General features: G+C 44.3%; 1 protein-coding gene across 2 annotated transcripts in view; it reads right to left on the reverse strand.

Annotated features, from left to right (window-relative positions):
• Window positions 1-6,468: 6,468 nt before the first annotated feature.
• Window positions 6,469-22,424, reverse strand: part of VSNL1 (visinin like 1) — a 115,539-nt gene continuing 99,583 nt past the window's right edge. For both annotated transcript variants that reach the window (XM_008952336.4, XM_003826988.5), the window contains 2 exons: window positions 13,002-13,217; window positions 6,469-7,440 (listed from right to left, as the gene is read on the reverse strand). In XM_008952336.4, coding sequence (XP_008950584.1) covers window positions 7,243-7,440; window positions 13,002-13,217 — 414 coding nt within the window. In that variant the 3' untranslated portion in view covers window positions 6,469-7,242. The remainder of the gene's footprint in view (window positions 7,441-13,001; window positions 13,218-22,424) is intronic.

Here is a 22,424-nt window from a genome sequence, read left to right on the forward strand (position 1 = left end):
AGTACTTAAAATGCTACACACATACTTAAAAATACTAAATCTGTCCTCATGGAGTTTGAAATCTAGTTAAGCAATACCGTACATAATCTCAGTGACTGGTAATTCTTATGAATAATAATAAAGCAGTGTAAGGATTTGAAAGGGCAGAGAGGACTGAGGTTTGTTTGTTTGTTTGTTTGTTTTTGAGACAGAGTCTTGCTTTGTCGCCCAGGCTGGAGTGCAGTGGTACGATCTTGGCTCACTGCAGCCTCTGCCTCCCAGGTTCCAGCGATTCTCCTGCCTCAGCCTCCTGAGCAGCTGGGATTACAGGCGCACGCCACCACACTCAGCTAATTTTTGTATTTTTAGTAGATACAGGGTTTCACCATGTTGGCCAGGCTGGTCTCGAACTCCTGACCTCAGGTGATCTGCCTGCCCTGGCCTCCCAAAGTGCTGGGATTACAGGCATGAACCACCGCACCCAGCCCGTATTTTGAATGGAGTGTCAAGGCTACAGAAGGCAATATTTGAGCAGAGGCCTGAAACAAGTGATAGAACAAGCCATGAGGAGGAAAATGTGCAAGGCAAAGGTTCCAGGCAGAAGAAATGAGTGCGTGGGGCTTGAGATAAGAATGAACTTCATGTCTAGGAATTGTAAGGCCAGTGTTGATAGAGCTTAGTGAGGAAGGAGGATTGGTAGGGGGTGAACTTCAGAGGTAGGCAGACCGAGATCATTTGAGGCCCTAAAATTATGGTAAGTAACAGACCTGGTGTATGCATTTTAAAAGAATCCTTTGACTGCTATGTGAATAGATTAAAGTGGAGCAAACATGGAAAGAGTATGAGCAATTTGGAGACTTGCAGTGGTCCAGGTAAGGGGTCATGGTGACTTGGACTAAGGTAGTGGAGACAGAAACATTCAGATTTGAAATAGAGAGGCAGCAAGACTTCCCGATGAGAATACTGGAGTTGTGAGAGAGGAATCAAGGATAATTTTCTTGGGGCCTGAGGCCTAAATAGCTGGATGAATAATGATTCATTCACAGAGGCAGGAACAATGCAGAAGTGGAGGGAGTAACAGACTGCCCTGTGGAGAGATGAAAGCTCTGGGCTGAGTATGCAACCTTGAGGTAACTGTGTGAATACTAACCAGCTAGTTAATCACATACTTGATGGGTAACTTTACATTGGTAAATGTAAGAACTTGGAAAATAATAATATAAGTTAGGATACTGAAGACCTGCAAAATGCTGGGAAAAAATTCAAATTGCATGCCCAAACTATGTTTTCGAAAAAGAAGCTCAGGAAACAGTTTCTCATTTTACTTAGAAGCTCTGATTGACCATTTCTTGCTAGACCCCTGTACATCCTTTGCCGTGAGGCTCTCTGAAGATGTCTTTTTAAGCCTGTGCTTTACTTCTTGATGTGATTTCCAACTGTGTGGAAGAAATAAGCATCTGGACTCTAAGAAACTAGTTTATATTCATCCAGAGACTGTAACCCTGAATGAATGAATTACAGGAAAAATGAGGCCTTAAAGCAGTATGATTTCCCTTTTAAAATAGTTTAGAGTTATTTACAGAATGAGAGGAAATATGGAAACTTAGGACTTCTAAATGCAGAAAGAGTTGAGGCTAGACAAAGTATAGAAAATCAGACACTTGGGGAGTTGGCCAGGCATGGTGGCTCACGCCTGTAATCCCAGCACTTGCGGAGGCTGAGGTGGGCAGATCACCTGAGGTCAGGAGTTTGAGACCAGCCTGGCCAACATGTGAAACCCTGTTTCTACTAAAAATACAAAAATTAGCCAGGCGTGGTGGCATATGCCTGGTAATCCCAGCTACTCGGGAAGCTGAGGTGGGAGAATCTCTTGAACCAGCAGGTGGAGGTTGCAGCGAGCAGAGATTGTGCCACTGCACTCCAGCCTGGGTGACAGAGCAAGACTCTGAAAAAAATAAAAAAGACACCTGGGAGCCTTTTCCTTTCAGAACAGCAGCAGGGCTTAAACAGCTAATTAACATGGTAATTAAAATGGCAGTTGAGTGTAAGCTAGAACCAGTAGAACCCAGGCCCAGTTGATTAAAGGAAGCCCGCAGTTAGTCCTTTCTGAAGGAACCGCAGTAGCTGGTTAGGATATCAAGGTCAGCGAGGATTCAGGTTGCTGAGATACAATGTGTGTTTAAATGGAACTCAATTGCAGAGGGTTTAGTTAAATGTGCACATCAGCTAATGGCTACCTTCAGCATTGGGGCATGCAGCAATTACTTATTTCCTTTTATCTTCATTCTTTATCCACTGTAACAGGTTGTATTTTCCAAAGATGGCCACAAGGATAAATCCCTCCCATGTTCTCCCAGAACCTTGCCTTATAGAGTCTAATTCTCTTCTTAATCTGGTTAGATTTGTAACTCTCTTATCCAACAGAATGCAGTGAAAATGATACTTTGTAATTCCCAAGGCTGGGCCAGAAAGGCAATGAAAAGGAATGAAAGTCCCGCCTTGAGCTGTGGAATACCCATGCTGGAGCCCTGTGCTGGCGTGGAGGCAGTCTGACTTCCCTGAGGCGGCCACAATGAGAAAGCCTAAACTAGCCCATTTGAAGAAAGCCTGAGGCTGCATGGACAGCGAGAGATGCCCTGCCAGCCCTCGGTTGCTCCAGACCCTCTGTTTCACCATCTCCCTATAACTACCTGAGAGGTCCCAAGCCAGGCTGCCCAAGTGAATCATTTGAGAATTCATGGCCCACAAAAACTCAGAGATAATTCAGTCATCATTTTAGGTCACTAAACTTTGTAGTGATTTGTTATACAGTGATAGTAACTGGTATCTGGAAGTATAAGTACCAAAATAAAAATAAGCTATGTGTCACTGGGTGGAAGGGCCTCGAGACTGTGCATGAATCTAAAGGGCCTTGCAGAAGCTGTTAGCAGAAGCCTGAAGTCTCAAGGATGTTTTTGGGGAGAGCTGAAGGAATTGAGAGTGGGAGAAAAGGTGTTTGGCAACACTGATGCCATGGTAACATGGAAAATAGGAGATGTACCCAATAAGTAAGGTGATCTAGCCAAGCAGATGTCTAGACACAGTATGAAAAGGACCCCTTGGCTGCTCTTTGCTGCCTGTGACACAATGTGAGAAGAGAGATGAATGAAGAAAAGCAATTGCATATAAAGGAGGTGAGACTATTTCTCATTCCCAGACTCTCTTCAAGGGGAAAACTGATTTTCAAATACAAAATGGCTTCAGTGCAAAAGTCCAATCCAGGATGGGACTGTAAGATCCTCTGGGAGGACCTCAGAAAGATGTAAGGCAGTATTTTTAGACCTTTTCAGACAGGCAGCAGTCTGCCTTCTAAAGATGTGCCTTTCAGGTTCCCTCCATTAAACAGTAGGGCTTCTCTGATTATTAGGGGTGTTCTCACAATGAGCCTCTGCTAATGGAGTGGATTTCATAAACTGACACTTGAGAAACCCATAAGGTTTTTAAAAGAATGTCAGCTTAGACTGAAAGACAAAGAGACAGTGCAAAATGAAGAGTCTTTCTACTCCTGGAATTGTATAGGCAGGCAGTAGACTGAGAAAACTACTCAGCTGTAAACACAATTTTTTTTTTTTTTTAATGAAAAAGAAAGGATGGCCCAGAGGGTAGAAACAAACACAGAAAGCAGAGCGAAGAATCACGGAGAAAAACCCCCAGAGAGTAGGACCAAACCCTAGTCAAGTACCTGGCTGGATTTCAGAACTGCCATAGACCAGAGATTGCCATGTGCTTTCCCTTTCCCCGTTTTTGGATAGTGTGTCTATTGCAGTTATTCTAAGCCTGTACCACCATTGCATATTGCATGTGGAAGGGAAGAGAGGAGATAATTCTCTATTTCACAAGCCTTTGGATCATGAAGAATGTGACTCAGTGTGCTATAATTGAAGAACCACATCTGAGGAGCTTTATATGATGAGATCTTGGGCCTCAAGCCTGACCCTGGAGTCATAATGGTATGAGACTTTTGTGGTTTCTTGGGAGGGGATGAACAATCTTGCATGGGAAAGGATGTGAACTGTGGCCACAAGGTAGACTGTAGCAGATTGTTTTCCAAAGATGATGGCAACAGTATCTTTTATGCCACATAATTCGTCTAGAACCTTGCCTCACCCCATCAAGAGATGGAGTCTGATTCCCTTCTTGAATGTGGATGGGCTAGCGGCTTTCTTGTTACCAGTAGAATACTGTGGAAGTGATACTTCGTGACTTCAGAGGCTAGGTCAGAAAAGGTGATGAAACTTCCAACTTTGCATGTATACTTGTGCTGGAGACCAGAGTCCCTGTGTAAGTAGTATGACTCCTCCTGAGACTGCAAGCGCAGAAATCCCCAATCAGCCCCCAGCTGCTCCAGGCCCATTTCAGCTCCAGCTGCCACCTGACTGCAACTGCATGAGAGACCATGAGGCAGAATCATCCATTTGAGCCCTTCCTTTTCAATTTTCTGGCCCACAGAAGCCAGGAAGAATAATAAAATGATTGTTTTCATTTTAAGCCACTAGGTTTGGGGGTAGGTTGTTATGGAGCAATAATAACTGAACCCACTCCCATCACCACCCAATCCTATAGAAACCATTATAATGTGGTATTTCCTTTTATTTTATGTGACCTTAGAGTTCTTTTGTGACAATGTCTCTTTCATTTATGTATGAATATAACACTGGGAAATATATTTTGCTCTTTTTCCCCCCATTCAGCATTTTTTAAATGTCCATGTCGCTGTGTCCATCGGTCTGTTGTTTCCAGCTGCTGTGTAGCATGCCATAGGGTGTATCCACCATATTTTCCTTACCTGTTTCTCTAGCAACAAACCGCTAGATTGCCTCCGATACCCACCTCGCAACCATCCTTGGACATGTCCTCTTATAGCCCTCAGTGGGAGTTTCTTGGGATAATACACCTGGAGTGGGAATGCTGGGACAGAGGGAATAGTATACTTCTAGCTACCCGCTGCTAGCCATCTCTCCAGGATCACTGCACCAGTCCCCACTCTCACAACAGCAGGGACTTAGGCAAATAACAAGATGCTTGCTTGCTGGCCCAGCTTCTACATTTTATTTATAAAAACAACCAGTGAGTCTGCTAGAGGGTTTGTTTTCCATAAGCGCCCCAGATACAGTTCACTTCGTTTCATGAAGTTCTTACTTCAGATGTCACCTCACCAGCCTATAGGGAAGGGCCACCAAAGTATCCCATCCCTCTCCTCCCTGTTATCCTGCCTTGCTCTTCTTCGTAGGTATTATAATTCGCCATTTGTCTGTGTGTGTATTTAGTGTGTATCCCTCTCCACACAAGAATGATGTTAGGTGCACAGTAGGTGACCAATGAAGAATTGTTATGAATGAATTACTCAGGGCCTGGTTTAACCGGGTGCCATTCTAAAGCAGTCCACAACTCCTCACCTACCCGTCCTCACTTAGTGAGGAAGGAGTCTTGAGATGTACTGAGCCTCCCTGATCTCTCCCTGCCTACAGTTTGGGCTCAACATGCACAAGGGTGAAGGATATTAGGACATTCTATTCACTTGTAGGACTATCTTGTCAGGGCAGAATTTTGGTTCTATCAGTGTTTCAGGACCACTGGTGTCCTAAGTGTTTGTAATGAGGTGACCATTTCTTGTTAAATGAATGAATAGAATCATTAGACCCTAGTTTAGTGTTATGTAATGATCCTAAGACAAATAAAGAATGGTAAAAAACGAATTCAATAAAAAGTACTTGAATAAATAATATAGCACTAAACTGTCTGTTACTAAAGCCACCAGCTATATGTGACAAATTACACTTAATTACAGTATAAAATTCAGTTCCTTAGTCACGCTAGCCATACTTGAAGTGCTCAGTAGCCATATGTGCAGTTATAGCTAGCGTGCTGTGCAGATGTAGACCTTCCCATCATCAGAGAAAGTACTATTGGGCAGTGCTGTGTAAAAAACAACTCTCTAGGGGGGCATGTTCTGAAAATGCAAACCTGCTTTTAGAGGTTTTGATGGAATCTCTTCTGCCTCCTTCAAGATCAAAAGAGTCAGAGTTCTGTTCTGTTATTAAAAATAACTACTTCTGTTATTTTTTGCCTACTTTAGATTTGGGAAGACAGATGTCTTCTTTCCTACTGACTTATGTTGGGGGACACCTGCAGCCTACCTACTGTGTGTGCACAGCTCCACTCAGTTGCACTGAACATACGTTGTTAGCACCAAAGTCACACTGAGATAAAATTTATTGTCATAGAATGAACTTTTTTTTTTCGGAATGAACAAATCTGTTTTACTTTTCACATGCCATGTTCATTGTCCCTCTTTGGGAGCCTGGATGAAAAGTTGGAAAGTTGCTTTTTTCCCTTTTGTTGTCATTAATTCTTCAAATTCCAAAGTTGTATATTTAAGAGTAGATTTAGTAAGTTGTTGCTAGCATCTGCCGCAATTTTAAAATTATAAAATAAGAATTAGGGGGAAAATCAATTGTTATAAATTTATTTGGGACATTTATTGCCACCACATTGGAAGCCTTTGAAAATTCAAACAGAAACCAATACACTTCCATCTTTTTTACTTTCGATAAATAATATCTTTGTGTATATGTATATATAGATAGATATACTTAATCAATAAGTCATTTAGCAGGGTTTTTACATTTTATACTGCATTCATCCAAAACAGCTCTTTCCAGATCGATAGGATGCAAATGAGGTAAGAATTAAGGCAAACCCAAAAGGCATGCAAATGTAGTACATTTATATTCACTGATAATACAAGCTCCTGTGGTGTGTGGACCAGACACAGGAGCCAAGGGTCCCTCTGTGTCTGTCCAATAGTATTTTACAGGAGGGTAGTGACATAGCTTATAATTAAGTTACATTACCATGGGGGTCTCAGTGCTACTAACATTATGTAATCAAGGAGATACGAGCATTAGCAAAACATGAACAAGAAATCATATAACTCTTTGCAGCACATTTCTGCCCAGGCTTTGGAGGAAGAGGGATTTTTATGAAATGATATTACACATATCACATTGTGGCAGGTTGGTTTTTTTTGTTTTATATATGCTTTTAAAATTCATTAGCAAATGACATTCTCATGCACACGAGTGTTTCAAACACAAGAAGCAAGTCCATTTATAGGTAGTCCAAGCAATATTTGTGTGTGTGTGTTTGTGTGTGTGTGTGTGAATAGCTGCAGACTGAATGGAACATTGAGACTTTTGTGCAGTCCATAGCATTGACATCAGCTCATTTCTGGATGTCGCACTGCAGAAGTAATACAATGGAAGGGTCACTCTTTGCAGCTTCTTTGAATTCATCCAGTGTAATCTGGTCATCTTTGTTCTTATCCATCTTACTGAAAATCTTGTCTACTCGCTGCTCAGGCGTCAGGCCATCCTCATTCATTTTCATCATGATCACAGTGCCTACCATTTTGTAGATAGCCTTGGGGAAAAGAGCATTGTAGATGATATTACCAGAAACCCAGGAGGACAGAGAGCTCTTCTTGCCTCCCTTTCACCTGACGGGATCCCACCCATCCTCCAAGCCTCAGCTTCCCTTTCCCCAGAGGAGTTTCACTCCTTGTGCTGCAAGTTTCTGTGACAACCCATACCATTTCCCCCAACAGAATACATCTCACCTTTATTAAAATAACTACTTTGTCTTCCCCACTAAAGAGTATGTTCTATGGAGCTAGGAAGCACGTGCTCCTGTAAGTCCAGGGCTTGGTATGATGCCTGGCACATCACAGGTCTCAATAAATACTGATCAAATGAAAAAGCTTTAGCTGCTGGAGCTTGGGATGTGGGGCAAGGGGCAGTAGGAGGGAGGGCCAGGTGAAGTGTTGAAAGATGAAGCTGGAGAGAGGGAAATGAGAAGCAGATCACCGAGTTTTCCTAGGATAAGATAAAGAATTTAACTTTATTTCAAATAAGTCCTTAAATGCTATTGAATAAGAGATGACATAATCAAATATGGGTGAGTCTTGTGACCAACTGGATATAGAAGAATTTGGGGTGGCTTCCAGGTTTTTGGCTGGAGGAAGTGGTTAGAAAGGGTGGCTCAATGGTGAGATTAGAAATAATGGATTAGGAATAGGTTCAGGGAGGAACATGATGGGCTCAGTTTTAAACATGCTGCATCTAGGTGCAGGAAACAGTCAAAAAGCACTAGCCTCGGGGATTTAGGAAAAGAAGAATTGTGGGGCCAACCGATTAGAAACTTAGAATCTAGTAAGACAACCAAGCCAGTTGTACCATTAAAATTGAACTCTGCAAGAAGTTAGTTTAGGGAGAGTTGTGGAGCAGGGACTCTGTTTATAAGTTAAAGAATAGAGTGAGAAGATTTCAATTATCCAGGCCAACTAATTGTATACAATTAATTCTTGATATGAAATTTCCAAAGTATAAATTATTTCCTTTCTTAGCAAAGTGCTTTAAAAATAAATGCCCATCTATACAAAGACTTGCATGAGAACATTCATAGCAGTATTATTAATAGCCAAAATGTGGAAATGACACAAGTGCTCATCAACTGTAAACAAATAGGATATAGCTATATGGTAAAAAAATATATACTATTTTAGCAACAAAAGAGAATGAATATGCTACAACATGGATAAATCTCAAAAATATAAAGAAGCCAGACACGTAAGGCCACATGTTATGTGATTCCATTTGTGTCAAATGCCCAGAAAGGCACCCAAATCCATGGAGACACAGTGATGTGTTGGTTGCCTGAGCCTGGGGTGGGAGCGGGCCTTTGGGCATGAGGGATCTAACTGGGGGAATAAAAATGTTTTAAATTTACATTATGGTGATGGTTGCATATCTCTGTACACTTACTAAAAATCATTTAAGTTGTACACTTAACATGGGTGAATTTATGGTCTGTAAATTATAACTCATAAAGTTGTTTTTAGAAATGCCCATCAGAGCAAACCACTAACTAGAAAGTGCTTTATTTAACAAGTTAAAATGTCCACTGAGATAAAATATTTTGTGCGTATTTACTTTTGTAGCTAGATGGTATTGATGTATCATGGAATACTTTAAGAAAGTTGTCTTTAAAAGAGGCAGACTTTCCGAAATTTCATTTTGTGGATAATTGGTAGACAAGGTCCTGATTAGTCTAGTAGCCAGAGTGGTGCACAAGGGAAAAGCAGGGAATGTGTACTGTCTGGAATTTAAAAAGAGACAAATGGCCCGTACACTTGTAAGCTGCCACTCTCACCCTGGCCTTTAAAAGGTGAAATCAAAAGCCCTTACATGAGGCAGTGGGTATGAAGGCAGCAAAACAAGTGCACTATTAATAAAGTCAGGGTAATAAGAAATGTAAACACAAGAAGTCCCTCCTGGACCTCAGGAAGCAACTCTGAAAATGGCAGGATCTCATTAATCGTATCCATGACACAGCCCTGCAATTGGGACTGTGAACACGACAACCAAGAAGGGCCATTTCAGATGCAGACTCTTACATATCACAAAGGCCGGGCATGCCAGACTCGGAACTCGGTGTGAAACTGCCCCTGTGGTCCCCAGCCCTGATGGACCTGTACTGACTTGCCTTTCACTGTAAACTAGAAAACTGGATAAAAATAAAAGAAATAGCTATTTTCAGACTTTACAACTGACAGTGCAAGACTGTAATTCCTAAGAGGTGGGAAACAAAGTAGATGAACCCTATGATCTCAGTCCAGAGTCCTTCCTGGACCGCAGCACAAGGAGAAGGGTCCCAAGCAGGGCTGAATCACCACCTGGAGGAGACCACAATTGGAGGAGGAAGGTGAAGACAGCCAGAAATTTCGGGGCAGAGGACCAGAGAGGGAGCCAGGCAGAAAGAAAGCCTCAGAAATCTGCCTAGGAGGACTCCTCAATGTTTATCTGGAAACTAGGCTGCACACAGAGGATAAAAGTTCACAAAGAAGGGTCTGAACAATAAGCTGAACAACTCTTGGTGCTCACACAGGCTTGCAGAGCATTCTAGTTCTTAATGCAAAGAGCTTGCTAAATACCTTGGCATTCAGGAAGCCTATTGTCCATTCTTCTTCTTTTTAAAGCAAAGCTTCTGGCAAGAGTTTTCTATAGTCACTGTCTTTATTTCTTCCACTCCCATTATCCTGGGCTGCTCTATTTAGGATTTTGCCACCAACTCCTCTGAAACTATTCTCAGCTGGTTCACCTATGGCAATTGTCACCAATTCCAATTGTCAATGATTAGTTTTCTCCTTTTACTTCTTCTATCAATAGCATTTGACATGATTGCACGTTCCATTCCTTCCCCACAAAACAGTGTGTTTCCCTTCCAGGACTTCTCACTTTTCCTTTTTTACTTTGACCTTTCTGACAATTCTTTCTCCATCTCCTTTACTGATTGTGCCTCATGTTCCTCACCTCTAAACATCAGGTTGCCCCAGGACCTCAGTCCTCTGGAAACCTCTTTTCTATTTATATTCTCTGTCTAGTTATACTCTGATATGTCTTCTTTCACTTAAATACCTGAATAAGTATCACCACACACGGGGCTGGTTCCCACCAGCCAGAGTAGAGAAACCTCACTAAATGTATGAGAAAATCAGTAAGAACCCCAAAATGGTCACAAATTGGTCACTGGGCTAACTTACTACAGAAAACCTACTCTCCATCTGCTCTAAAAGCTTAAAATTATAAAACTGCCTCGAAAAGATCACACTAATTTACATATAACTTACCTGCCTGTCAAAACTAATCTCAGCACTCTATAAATGAAGACAACAAAATATACTCTAATGCAACATTCATAATGTCCAGGAACCAATAAAAATTATTACACGTGTCACGAAGCAGGAAAATGTGACCCATAATCAGGTGAGAAATCAATCCATAAAAGCTCTGAATAGAAGAAAGGAAGAGCTAGAACTGATGGGGGGAAACGTGGAAGAACTAAGAGAAAGAAAAGCAGCCGCTGACAGCCAGGAAATGGCCCGGACTGCCCACCGGGCCTTGGTGCTGCCGGGAGATGGCCCAGCCCTCACAGTCAGGTCTCACACCAAACATAACCAATGTCACAAAATGCCAGTGACCATGATGGAGCAAGGCAAAAACAAGACCACTCTGTCATTAAGTCTGAACACAGACACAAAACACCAAGCATCCCTGCTTCCTGCTATGGTGAGTGACCACTGCTTCTTCACCTGTTAGAGCATTGCATTGGTCTGTGTGCCCTCCTCCTAGGTATCTAATCATAGAAGTGTCCCCACTCCCTGACAGTAACCAATCCACAGTAAACCTCTGCTTCTCCGAACCCTCCCCAAATCACCCTCCCAAAGTCCAGATCCTAGAAGTCTTTTCTAACACCCTCCTGCTGAATTGCCCCAAGATTCCCTCACTGCAAGCAGTAATAAAGTCAACTTGTGTAAGTGTGGGTATGTCCTTGGGGACTTTGGCTGAAGGGCATTGACAAGGATTAGAGAGAAAAGTTTTGGAGAGGAAGGGATTTGGTGGCCAATGAGGGGAAATGACAAGAAGTCAAAGAGGAGAAAAAACTTGGAAAAACTCTGTAGGGAGCTTATAGAGAGACCTTGGAGGGAGCAAGTTAAGTGTGGAAGATGGACAAAAGATTAAAGAGTGAGAAAGATGAGAAAATCAAGCCACATGTTCAGAATTATTGTGCTGTATCTTTTCTGATAACCTGTTGGAAAAAATATATATTCAATTGAATGAAGGGAACACAAGTAAAGAACTAAGATGTTAGTTTGCTGGGTATATTTGAAAGGGAGTGGGCATTGAAGATAGAAGGGGAGAAGCCAACGGAGAAGAAGAGACTAAAGATGTGGAATGAGAGGGTGTGCAAGTGAACAAGGCCAGCTTCCCAGGCAGGGAGTTGATGGGTGACTTCTCTCTGAGGCTGGGAGGAGAGTGAGAGTCCTGAGGGGACCTTGGGGCTTTGGCTTCTGTTTCTTGCAATCATCCCATTTTCTTGTGGGGATCCACCCTGCCTGATCTCAGCTCTTGGTGTCTGGATGGGGCATCCCCCCAGCTCCAGGATGGAGCACCTGGCTCTACCTTCAGCAAGTGATACCTTTCTCTCCTTGGTCAGAGTGGCTGGTGCAGGGGTGGGAACCCATGCTAAGACAGTCAATCAAAGGAAAGCTACCGAACCGTGCATCTGCTATTGCATGCCTGCCAGGCTTCAGGCTGGGTCTGGGTTCTGGGCATGCAGCCGTGAGGGCAGAGCCTCCTCAGAGAGCTTGCATTCTGCCATATATTCCACTCAACAAGGTAATCTGGGGCAGGGACGAATGTTGGGACAAAACCCCTCCTGGTAAGGGTTAGATTGCTTTGGTGTGAGGGTGGAGTGGGCATATTTGGGAAGGTATGCGGGAAGGAAGTCCTCTCTGGGAGATGGGATAAGACCAGAGATGGGAGCGAAGTGAGGGAGGAGCCCCCAGAGGCCAGGGGAGGGCATGCTGGGCAGAGAGAGAGGAAGTGGAAGGCCCTGAAGTGGAACCGGGCATTAGAAGAAAACCAAGAAGACCTTCACATTGGGAATGCAGTACGCAGTGGGTGGCGTGGCAGAGGAATCCTGGGTTACTCACAAACACAATGGGCAAAGCCTGCTTGCTGTGGAATGATCAGAACCTGGAAGGATGTCCCGGGAGCCCCTGACAGCCTCGGGTCCCCACTAGGCGCAGCTGGAGTGAGGCAGAGCAGAGATACACCAAGTGCCAGAGAAACTGAGCCCATGACATCCTGTGTGCCCAGTAAGACAGGTTCGTGGGAGATCCAGTAGTGAGTGAATGGCAGATGACAATGCCACCGTCACGACAGTACGGGCCCCATGGCTTGGTTCTGGGACCTCCCCAGCACTGTGCTGCAGTGGGGACAGAAGCAGGAGAAGTCCAGGCGTGGTGTGCAGCTGGCAGGGCTCGAGCAGAGAGAGAAGAAGCCACCAAGGCCTGCACCTAGGAGGCTGCCGTGGGGTCTCCTTCTGTGCCCACCACCCGCCAACCACGCCCCGGGCCTCACCTCGATGATCTCCAGCATCTCCACTCGGGTGATCTTGCCATCACCATCCAGGTCATACATATTGAAGGCCCAGTTCAGCTTCTGCTCAAAGCTGCCCCTGGAGGTGATGGACAGAGCGCAGATGAACTCTCGGAAGTCAATGGTGCCGTCCCCATTCTTGTCGAAGGTTCGGAAGGCATGCTGGGCAAACTTGGAGGCGTCTCCATAAGGAAAGAACTGCAAAGGAGAACACGCGCAGTCAGGTGTCGGGAGGGGATGGAATCGGGGCGACGAGGTAGGTTCCTAATGACGGCATCACAGGTGCTCCTGGGCGTTGTCGGAGCCTCACCCATTGGAGAGCGGTTTGGCCTGACTGTCAAGGGCAAGGGCAGGCATTAGGGGAGGCTTTCTCACAGCAGGTGCTCAGGTACAGGCATCTCATTGTTTCCTGTGGGTGAGGCTGGTGACATGTGGCTTTCAGTTGATGGGGCTTGGAATCGGTCAACAAGCACCACCTGATGCTAGTGTTCAGCATCTCAGCTCACTCCCCCCAGGAACAGGACTGAGGCAGACAGCAGTTTCTCTCCCCACACAGGTGGTGCTACACGAACTTCAATGTTCCTCTAGATATGAGAATCTGGCTTCATCGCTGCCCAGTAGGGCCAGAGGGAGGGTGCCCAGACCTGGTTTCTCCTGCCACCAGCCCTCGTCCTGGGCCCACACTTATCCCCTCCCTGGGTGAGGTTCCAGTTTCTAACTTCTTTTTGCAGGGACTTTTCTTTTGCAGAACAGACATTTAAAACTCATTAAAAATAGAACATGACTGGGCTTATTTTTGAGAGACATAAAGAGGTTTCTTCACAGAGCCAACTGTCACCAGGGGTGTGTGGGAGGCAGAGAATGGACACAAGGAGGAAAGGGAAGCAGAGACCACAAGGAGGGAAGGCCATGGGGAATCAGTAGGCGGTGGCCTCAGTCCCCTTGGACATAAGCCTAGGCCAGTCACAAACAGCAGGTAGTTCTGATAATTAACAAGGAAGAACTGCAAAGCCCCAAATACAACCAAAAACAAACCGTGTGCTATTTTAAAGCAGAGAAGTTATGTATGTGTTTCTGGATGAATAAATCTGGGTTCTGGGCTCTATAGGCAAGCACTACAAGGTCTATAGAAGATTACTGAGGTTGCTCATTGATATCCCTTTTCCTTCGTAAGTTTTGCACCTGCTAAGTGGACCAGGTGAGCAGCCTTCATACAGATGGCCTCTTTGCCCACTCTGGGCTATCTACCTCGAGGAGCCCTCGGTCCATCTTTCTCACTGTGCATCCTGACCTGGGTCCTGCAGAGCTCTGCTGCCCACTCCTCCTGCACCTAGAAGCACATTGGAAGGTAGAAAATTTCCCTCCAGACATAAGATATGCTTTTAACACAGAAGGATTCTATACATGGGGCCCAGGGAACAGCCAAGCATTCCAGGAGAAGGAAAGTACCCATTACTTATATTTTGGTAGTACCCATTGCTAGGCACAATGATCTGTTCCAGAGACTATTCCTATATAACAAATCACCCCAAAAGCTAGTGGCTTAAAATGACAACAATCATTTTATTATCTCACGAAATAAACATTTGAGACCCATTTCTTTTTTTCATCAAACATATCTTTTCCTGGTTACAAAGGACAATGTTCTCTTATGTTCCCTCATTCCCTAAACATAGCTTTCACTTCTCTTATCCTTCATTTTTCATTATTCATCAGAATTCACTGCGTTCTTTTTCATGTCGGGCCTCGTCTTGGGTGCTATGGACTCAGAGAGCAATACCTCGAGGTCTCTGTGTTCCGAGACTGCACAGTTAATGGGGGGACTTTACTCAAAATTGACTTGGTCATGTTACTTGATAAGAACTAGAACAGAGGAGAGGGCAAAGTATTACTAAAGCTCAGTAAATGAGCTGTTAGTTTCAAGGAGGGAGTTGTAGAGGGAAGGACTTTCCTTCTTCTTTGAACAGCTCAGCATGACCCCAGCCCCTCACCCCCCAATGCTACTTAGGTGCTTGGTACCTGAGGACAGGCTGCCAGGCACTGAGTTTTGAACTAAACAATGTTGGATCTGAAAACTTCTAAATAGGCAAGTTTGCTCCTCCTGTGCCTTATGCATGAGTGGTCCTGGTCCCTTTCTAGAGGGTACTTTGGCTGATGTGTTCATCTGCCTTGTGATTAGGGGCCTGGGTGGAGCTGGCACCTGTGAACTGACTTGGAGTGGAGCAGAGCGAGCCCCTGGACAGGTTCCCAAGTCCCCTTAGTGCTGTTTACCCACCAGCATTTCTATGTGCAGTTGGCACAAAACCTCCATTCATGTAGGTTTCTGGCACTGTAATGCTTTAACTATCTTATGTCTCACAGCCTACTTTTAGGTTAAGGGATAGTTCACAGTTTTACCTAAAAATAACTGGGCACCTTGGGTCAGTATATTAAAAATTAATTTAGGTCTAAAAAACCTTGAGAGAAAAATCAATTCTAAATTTTGAGCTATAAAAGTTACATGTGCCTTGCAGAAGGTCTATATACTGACTTTTACAGCCAACATGTTTACTTTAGAACTGAGTGTGTGCTCAAGAGCCCTCAAATTTCTGGAGGGGTTGTTTCCTTTAGGAAATTTATCCTATCATGTTCTGAGTGCTTTGAGTTTTTCTAACTAGGGACATGCTCCTTATTTTGACAAAATAATTCAACTCTAGATGGATCATCACAGAGAAATGAAGCTGCATTCCCTTCAATTTCTTTAGGAAGAATTCAGGGTCTTGAACTCAGATTTACTTCTCCTGGAGGACAACAGGGCCTGAAAAGCACAGTATTTTTCTTTTTTTGCGTACTCTTGTTCAATTTCTTTTTAACTCAATGTATTTTGTTTCAACTCGTATTAAATTTTGACATGGAAGTAATATTCGATGGCAGTAATAATCTATAAATAATATGACAGATACAAAGAACTTTGAGATTGAAAAATTAAAAATATATATACACACTCATATGTATATGTATATGTGTGTGTGTGTGTGTATTAGTGTTCTCTCACTTAATTTTCATAACAAAATCTGACATTGTACTTTCCATTTTGTGGATGAGGAAGTGGAAGCCTAGAAAAGTCAAAGGCATTTGCCTAAGATTCCTGGCTGTCTGCAGCAGAGGCTGGATTTGAATGCAAATCTGTCTGACCGTTTTTGCCACACCTTGAGATTTATCTTAATCAAGTGTTAGCCGAGGAAATAAACTTAACTCCACATTTGATGAAGCAACCAAATTTGTTGCATTATGTAATTCTTAGCATCCATTGCCCCTGAAGCTTGAAATTCTCTGCTCTGAGTATTTTCGCCACCTTCTGGCAGCACATATGTACTGCAAGGAAATTACTGAGATTCTGAGTTATTTTCTGACTCATTCTTTAACTCAACATTGATTGAGCAGCTGCTATGTGTCAAGGACAGTGTTAGGTGCTGGCAATAAAATAGAAGAAAGACATAGAGCATTAAGGAGTGGGGGAAAATAGGCATTAATCAAACCACCATATAAAGAAGTATAAAATTTTACTGTGATAAATTACAAGTGTATGGAGCTGCAAACAAAAGTAACGGACATGATATTGTCAGTTTGAAGCTTTAAAATATTCGCATGTGGTCCTTTCCCCCATCCTAATATACAGGCTGCTGACAATTCATTGTTCTTCATCATAGCCTAGAGTTTCAGAGTCTGAGACTTCTTGGGATTACACAGACCTTGACTGCTCCCGGTTGTACTCCACACCCTGTCCCTGAACCGACCAACCTGCAGAAGAAAACCCCAGGAAACACTTGAAGTCTTTTCTTTCCCCAGGCAGACAACAGGAGTCTTTGCATGGTTTAACCAGCTTCCTCCTGGCCAGGGCAGGAGCTTTTTCTACAGACAGTGGGCCCCACTCTGCATTTCTTTCTTTTCAGTAATCTATCTAGTTGTGAATATCAAAATGTTTGTTTCCTCTAAGAGGTGGTGCATGAGAACCAAACACATTAGCCTCTGGGCCTCCAGGGCCCCACCCAGCGTGGGCACAGAAAGGCTGAGTGATGATCTACAAACACTGTGCCTCTCTCCAGTGACACATTTCCTCTGCACCCCTATCCCAGCCCTCCCCAGCACCATTGCTGCCTGGATAGCTTATCCTTCCAGAGAAAATATTGCAGCATTTCCCACATGAATCTCTCCCCTCCAAAGATCCCTGGTTCACTGCCTCAATGTGATGGAGGAGGCAGCTCCCCAAGAAGTTCTCCAGCCCAACCTTTGGGTGGGGGTGGGGTGGGCACAAGCAAGGCCTTGGCCAGGACTCACCCCTGCCCATGCAACAGCTGATGTGCTGTGTCAGGAGGGGTGGCAGCAAGGCTACTTCGGAGGATGCCTCTCTCCAGGGCTCTGCCCAAGGCCCAGCTCCTGGCTAACACTGGGCAGCCCTCAGACCTCAGAATAGATTTCTGCCCATCAGTCTGCTGGAAATAGAGCGCTTGATAGGAAATAGGGCTTCAAAAAACCAGAAGAGTATTCTTGGACTGCTCCGCTGCTCACAGTCTTGGAGAGGTCTGCCATCCAATCCCGCAGAAGACATAGTTGCTTTTAAAACACCCTCACTTGGGTCAGTTTTGTTTCTTTTGTTCTCAAATTTCAAAGGCCTATTTTGCCTGGCCTATGAATATACAAATACAATCACCCTGAAATACAGTTGCTCAACCTCCAAGGTTATCTCCCCTTACCCTGCTGGAATTAGCCAGTGGCTTCTAGCCTGTTCTGGATGACCTGGTCTTGTACCTACCTCTTCAGGCCCTGCTACTGAGACAGTAGTTATTGTTTCATGAGTGTGTCTCGTGGAACAAGGCTCTAAGCAGGTCCTTCTCACAGGCCACCCCAGCTGATTCTCTCAGCAAGGGTAGGACTTGGAGGAGGGTCATTTTTCTGGGGTAACTGGCATGAGGTCACATCACTAAGGGGTGCAGGGGGATCAAACTCAGTGCCATCTGAGCCAAAGCCTTGGCTCTTCCCAGCACCAACTGCAGTCTCCTTCTCCTCCCACACCAGCCCTGCAGACAGACCCTCGGCCTGTCTCTTCCGGGGTCTTGACCTTCCTTGGCTACACTGTATCTCAGAGGCTCCCTAAGGGGCCCCTCGTGCACTGTCAGGCTGCTCTTTGCTTTAGGCCTGCTGGGCTTGTCTACCTTCTGTGGGAGCCACCAAGGACAGGAGCTGTTCAGATGAGCTCACCCCTAACTCCTTGTCCTGGGGGCTGAGGCCTTCACGTGGGGTGGTCGGGCCTTTCCAGCAGACCTCCTGCCGATGGGCAGAAGGTTAGTGTTGGGGTCTCATGTGCCCTGAGATGCTGACCATATGCCTTTGAGAGGTCATTTGACATTTGGTTTTGGCTTTCAGCTCTTCACATCCATGAGGCCTCCCCCAGGAATAGGACCCCATTGTAGTGGTACATTCATTGCTTCCTAACTTTCCCTACACTGAGGCCCTTCCATCCATCGTTACCACAGCTCCAGGGGAAACTTTGCACACCCATGTTTGGTCAAGTTTCCTTCCCACACCCGACAATAGCATCTAATTGTTCTCAGAAGAAGGAACGAGACTGTTTCCAGGCCTCAGAGACCGTTCTGTGTCTGGTCCCCACCTCTGTGTCCAGCTTCTGGTCCCCCGGCTCCCTTGTCCCGGGGCCGCTTTCACTCCCTGGGGCCTTGCTGGCTCTCCCTCCCCTGCCACAGTCATGGGACCATTGCCGTGCTGCCGCTGTGGTCTGAAAGTTCCTTTGCTGCCCTTGGCCCAGTGAACCCCTGTTCCTTCTTTAAACCTTGATTTGGTCTTGGTCAGACCCCTGTTACACACATGCATGTCACTGTAGGGAACATTTGTTACAATTGTGAAGAAATGTTCACAGGATTGTGGATTTGTGCCCTTTTTCCCTAGTAGACTGTAAGCTAAACAGGGCTGAGAATGACCTGGTTTTGCCATTGCTGTAATCTCTGGTGCCTGGTACAGGGCCAGGCACACAGTAGGTGCTCAGTAAATGTCTGCTAAATGAACAAGTGACTCAGCAAACAGATTGTTTCAAGGCCTTGAGAGACAGGGCAAATCTACCCACTGACCGGTAGAAGGGTTGAAATGTGCTCTGGAAGCTGCCTGAAGCCGGCTGTGCTGCAGAAGGCTCACCACTTGGCCTGCAAGCCCATTCGCATTACTACTTAAGCAGATGACTCATGAGGAGATGAATCAGCCCAGAGCAGCACTTGCACTTTAGTCACGTGGATGGGAAGACGAGAGACATTTTCCCTTAATTAGAAATGGTGAGTCCAAAAACTGTTTCCTGCCAAAGCTTTCATTCAACAGATACTCACAGAAGCCCAATTGGTGCTGGGCTCCATGCTGAGCTTTGTGAGGGCAGGAGGGAGACTGAGGAGAGGCAACCACGAATAAGAAGATAGAAGGTCTGGTCTCTGCCCTCAAGCAGATGTGATAAGCCAAAGGTAGGTGCAGCCTGACACATGAGCTCCTTCCACATGTAGGCTCTCCAGAAGGAGGTTAAGGACACCCTCGCCCACCCCCACCCTCAAAGGGTTCTCACAGATCCTAAGGTTGCTTCTCAGAGCTACCCCATCCCTTGTCCTCTGGGTGACAACTTCCATTTTCTATCATCACTGCTTCTTCAACATTACAGTCTTTATTACAAGGCAGCCATTATTAGCCTGTGATTCTTGTATAATTACATCTATTTGAGAATAAAATTACTCTTGAACTAAATTTCTAGAGAAGGGGCTTTCACCTCCCGGGACAAGATAAGCAATTTTCACTTATGTCTTAGACCAGATCTCTCTGTTTACACAGACTGCTCCAGAAAGGTCATGAACTCCCAGAGAAGTTCTGCTTTTTTATAAAAAATGAGAATCAGGCAGTAGAAATCCAACCTCCTTACCTTCCAGATCTCCTTCACATTAGAATGCTCACCGGCTGGGCGCGGTGGCTCATGCCTGTAATCCCAGCACTTTGGGAGGCTGAGGCGGGCAGATCACAAGGTCAAGAGATCAAGACCATCCTGGCTAACACGGTGAAACCCTGTTTCTACTAAATATACAAAAAATTAGCCGGGCATGGTGGCGGGTACCTGTAGTCCCAGCTACTCGGGAGGCTGAGGCAGGAGGATGGTGTGAAGCTGGGAGGCGGAGCTTGCAGTGAGCCAAGATAGCGCCACTGCACTCCAGCCTGAGCGACAGAGCTAGACTCTGTCTTAAAAAAAAAGGAGTGCTCACCATGGGAAAAGCCAGAATCATCTCTATGTTAAGGATGAAATTATATTTTGTTCTTCATTGTATCCTTACTGCTCTCGAATAAGGCTCTGGTATGCTGTAGATGCTTTATAAGTGCTACTATATTCGGATGGGTAAAGGAAGCAATTTATTGCAGAGGAAAAGATGCTGGTTGAGTGACAGAGTATCTGGGTGTGACTAAGGTCACGTCATCTTGTCTCTTGGGACTTTCGTTTCCCTGGCTATAAAATGACGGATAAATCAGATAAGCTTCAACATTTCATTTAGCTATAATATTTTATTTAGTTTTTCTGATTCTGGAAGTAAAATGTTTAAAAAAGAAGGGATGTTACTTTCATGACTTTGGATTTGTCATTGACCAAAGCACCTACCATTCCCGTTGCATCTAATGTCCTAATTACAGGATCAAACTTCGAAGGGTGAATCTCTCTCTTCTCTTTCTCCCTTTCTCATATTTCTATCTCTATCCCTATGTCTATGTATAAGTCTATGTCTATACAGCTACATCCAGATCATATCTGTTTCTCTATTTCCATCTCTGTCTCTATTTCCATCTCTGTACCTATAAGTAAGTTTAAGTATCTATCTCTGGTCTCTCTATCCCTATTTCTATCTCCATTGGAAATGTCACAGACCCTGAAGGGTACTTACTGATTACTCAGACTTTAAAATCAAATGAAGTCTCTTTTTATTTCTGTCTAATACACCATTTGCACTATAAATCGGGTCAATGGCATTTTGATTTTGGGTAGGGGATTATTCTAGTACTTCTCTTCCTGGTAAATATTGAGCCACCAACCTATTACTCTTTGTTATGAAACTAGGATGTCAATAACAAATTACACTTTGGAAATTGTGGTGAGTTTCCATTTAGAGCCAGTCTGCTAGACTGGAAAGATTGTTTTTATTAATTTTAAACGGCACTGAATTTGAAACTAGGCAAGTGGTGAGGATCTTCGAAGGTGCTTGGTAGTAGCTTGGTTGCTGTGGGGAAAGCTAGAATGAGACCACTCCCTTCGTACTGTCTTCACTCGCTCCAACTGAAGTGGGTAGAACAGCAGATTTCACAACTGGTTCTAAAACTTATTTGATCTCCCTGCCTCCTCCAGAATAAAGTGGTCTATCCAAGATCGATTGTCATTTCACCCTGCACCCAACTCATTTCACAGCGTCGTGGTGACAATGATGAGAACACTGAGCCTGGCTGCATCTCAATTAGAACCCTACTAGAATGCCATTGGCCACCAAGTCTGGAATCGTGGGGAGAGAGCTATTACAGCACAGCTGGTGACAGCAATGGCAGCCAGAGCCAGGCATGTTCTATCTGCAGAAGTTGAACACATTTGATACAAAATTACAGCTAGATAGGGGGAATAAGTTCTAGTGTTCTATGGCACTGGAGGGTGAGTATTGTTAACCATAATTTATTGTATATTTCAAATAGCTAAAAGAGAGGATTTTGAATGTTCCCAACACAGGGATAAATGAGGTAATGAATATGCTAATTACCCTGATTTGATCATTACACATTATTTACAGGTATCAAAATATCATCTGTATCCCACAAATACATACAATTGTTATGTGTCAATAAAAATAAAAGAAAAAAAAAGTGGAACACATTTGTCAGAAATGAACAAGTTCAGGACCATTGCCTAAGAAGGTGGGGCTTCTGTTTTCTGGAGGAGAGGAAGCTTCCTACCAACTCTAACATGTTCTCCTAAATGTATTCCTGTCCTGCGTTACTGCAATATCTTTAACTTCTCCCCAAATTATATGAGCCCCACATGATCCCATCTCTGCCACCACAGTTATAGGATAAGATCTGGTTGCAGACTAAGAAACAAACAAAGGAAATGCATCATGTAGAGAAGTAAGGATGCTATGCTGTGGTGGAGAGTGTGAGCTTTGGGGTTGGATGGGTCTGGGATTGAATATCAGTTCTGCAGTTCACTACATGTCGGACCTGGTCTCCGGCAAAGGATTTTTAATCTTTTCAAAGCTTTAGTTTCTTTTCTTTTCTTTCTTTCTTTTTTTTTTTTTGAAACAGAGTCTCGCTCTGTTGCCCAGGCCGGAGTGCAATGGCACGATCTTGGCTCACTGCAACTTC

The sequence above is a fragment of the Pan paniscus genome, chromosome 12 (assembly GCF_029289425.2).
Source record: "Pan paniscus chromosome 12, NHGRI_mPanPan1-v2.0_pri, whole genome shotgun sequence".
NCBI classification, from domain to species: Eukaryota; Metazoa; Chordata; class Mammalia; order Primates; family Hominidae; genus Pan; species Pan paniscus.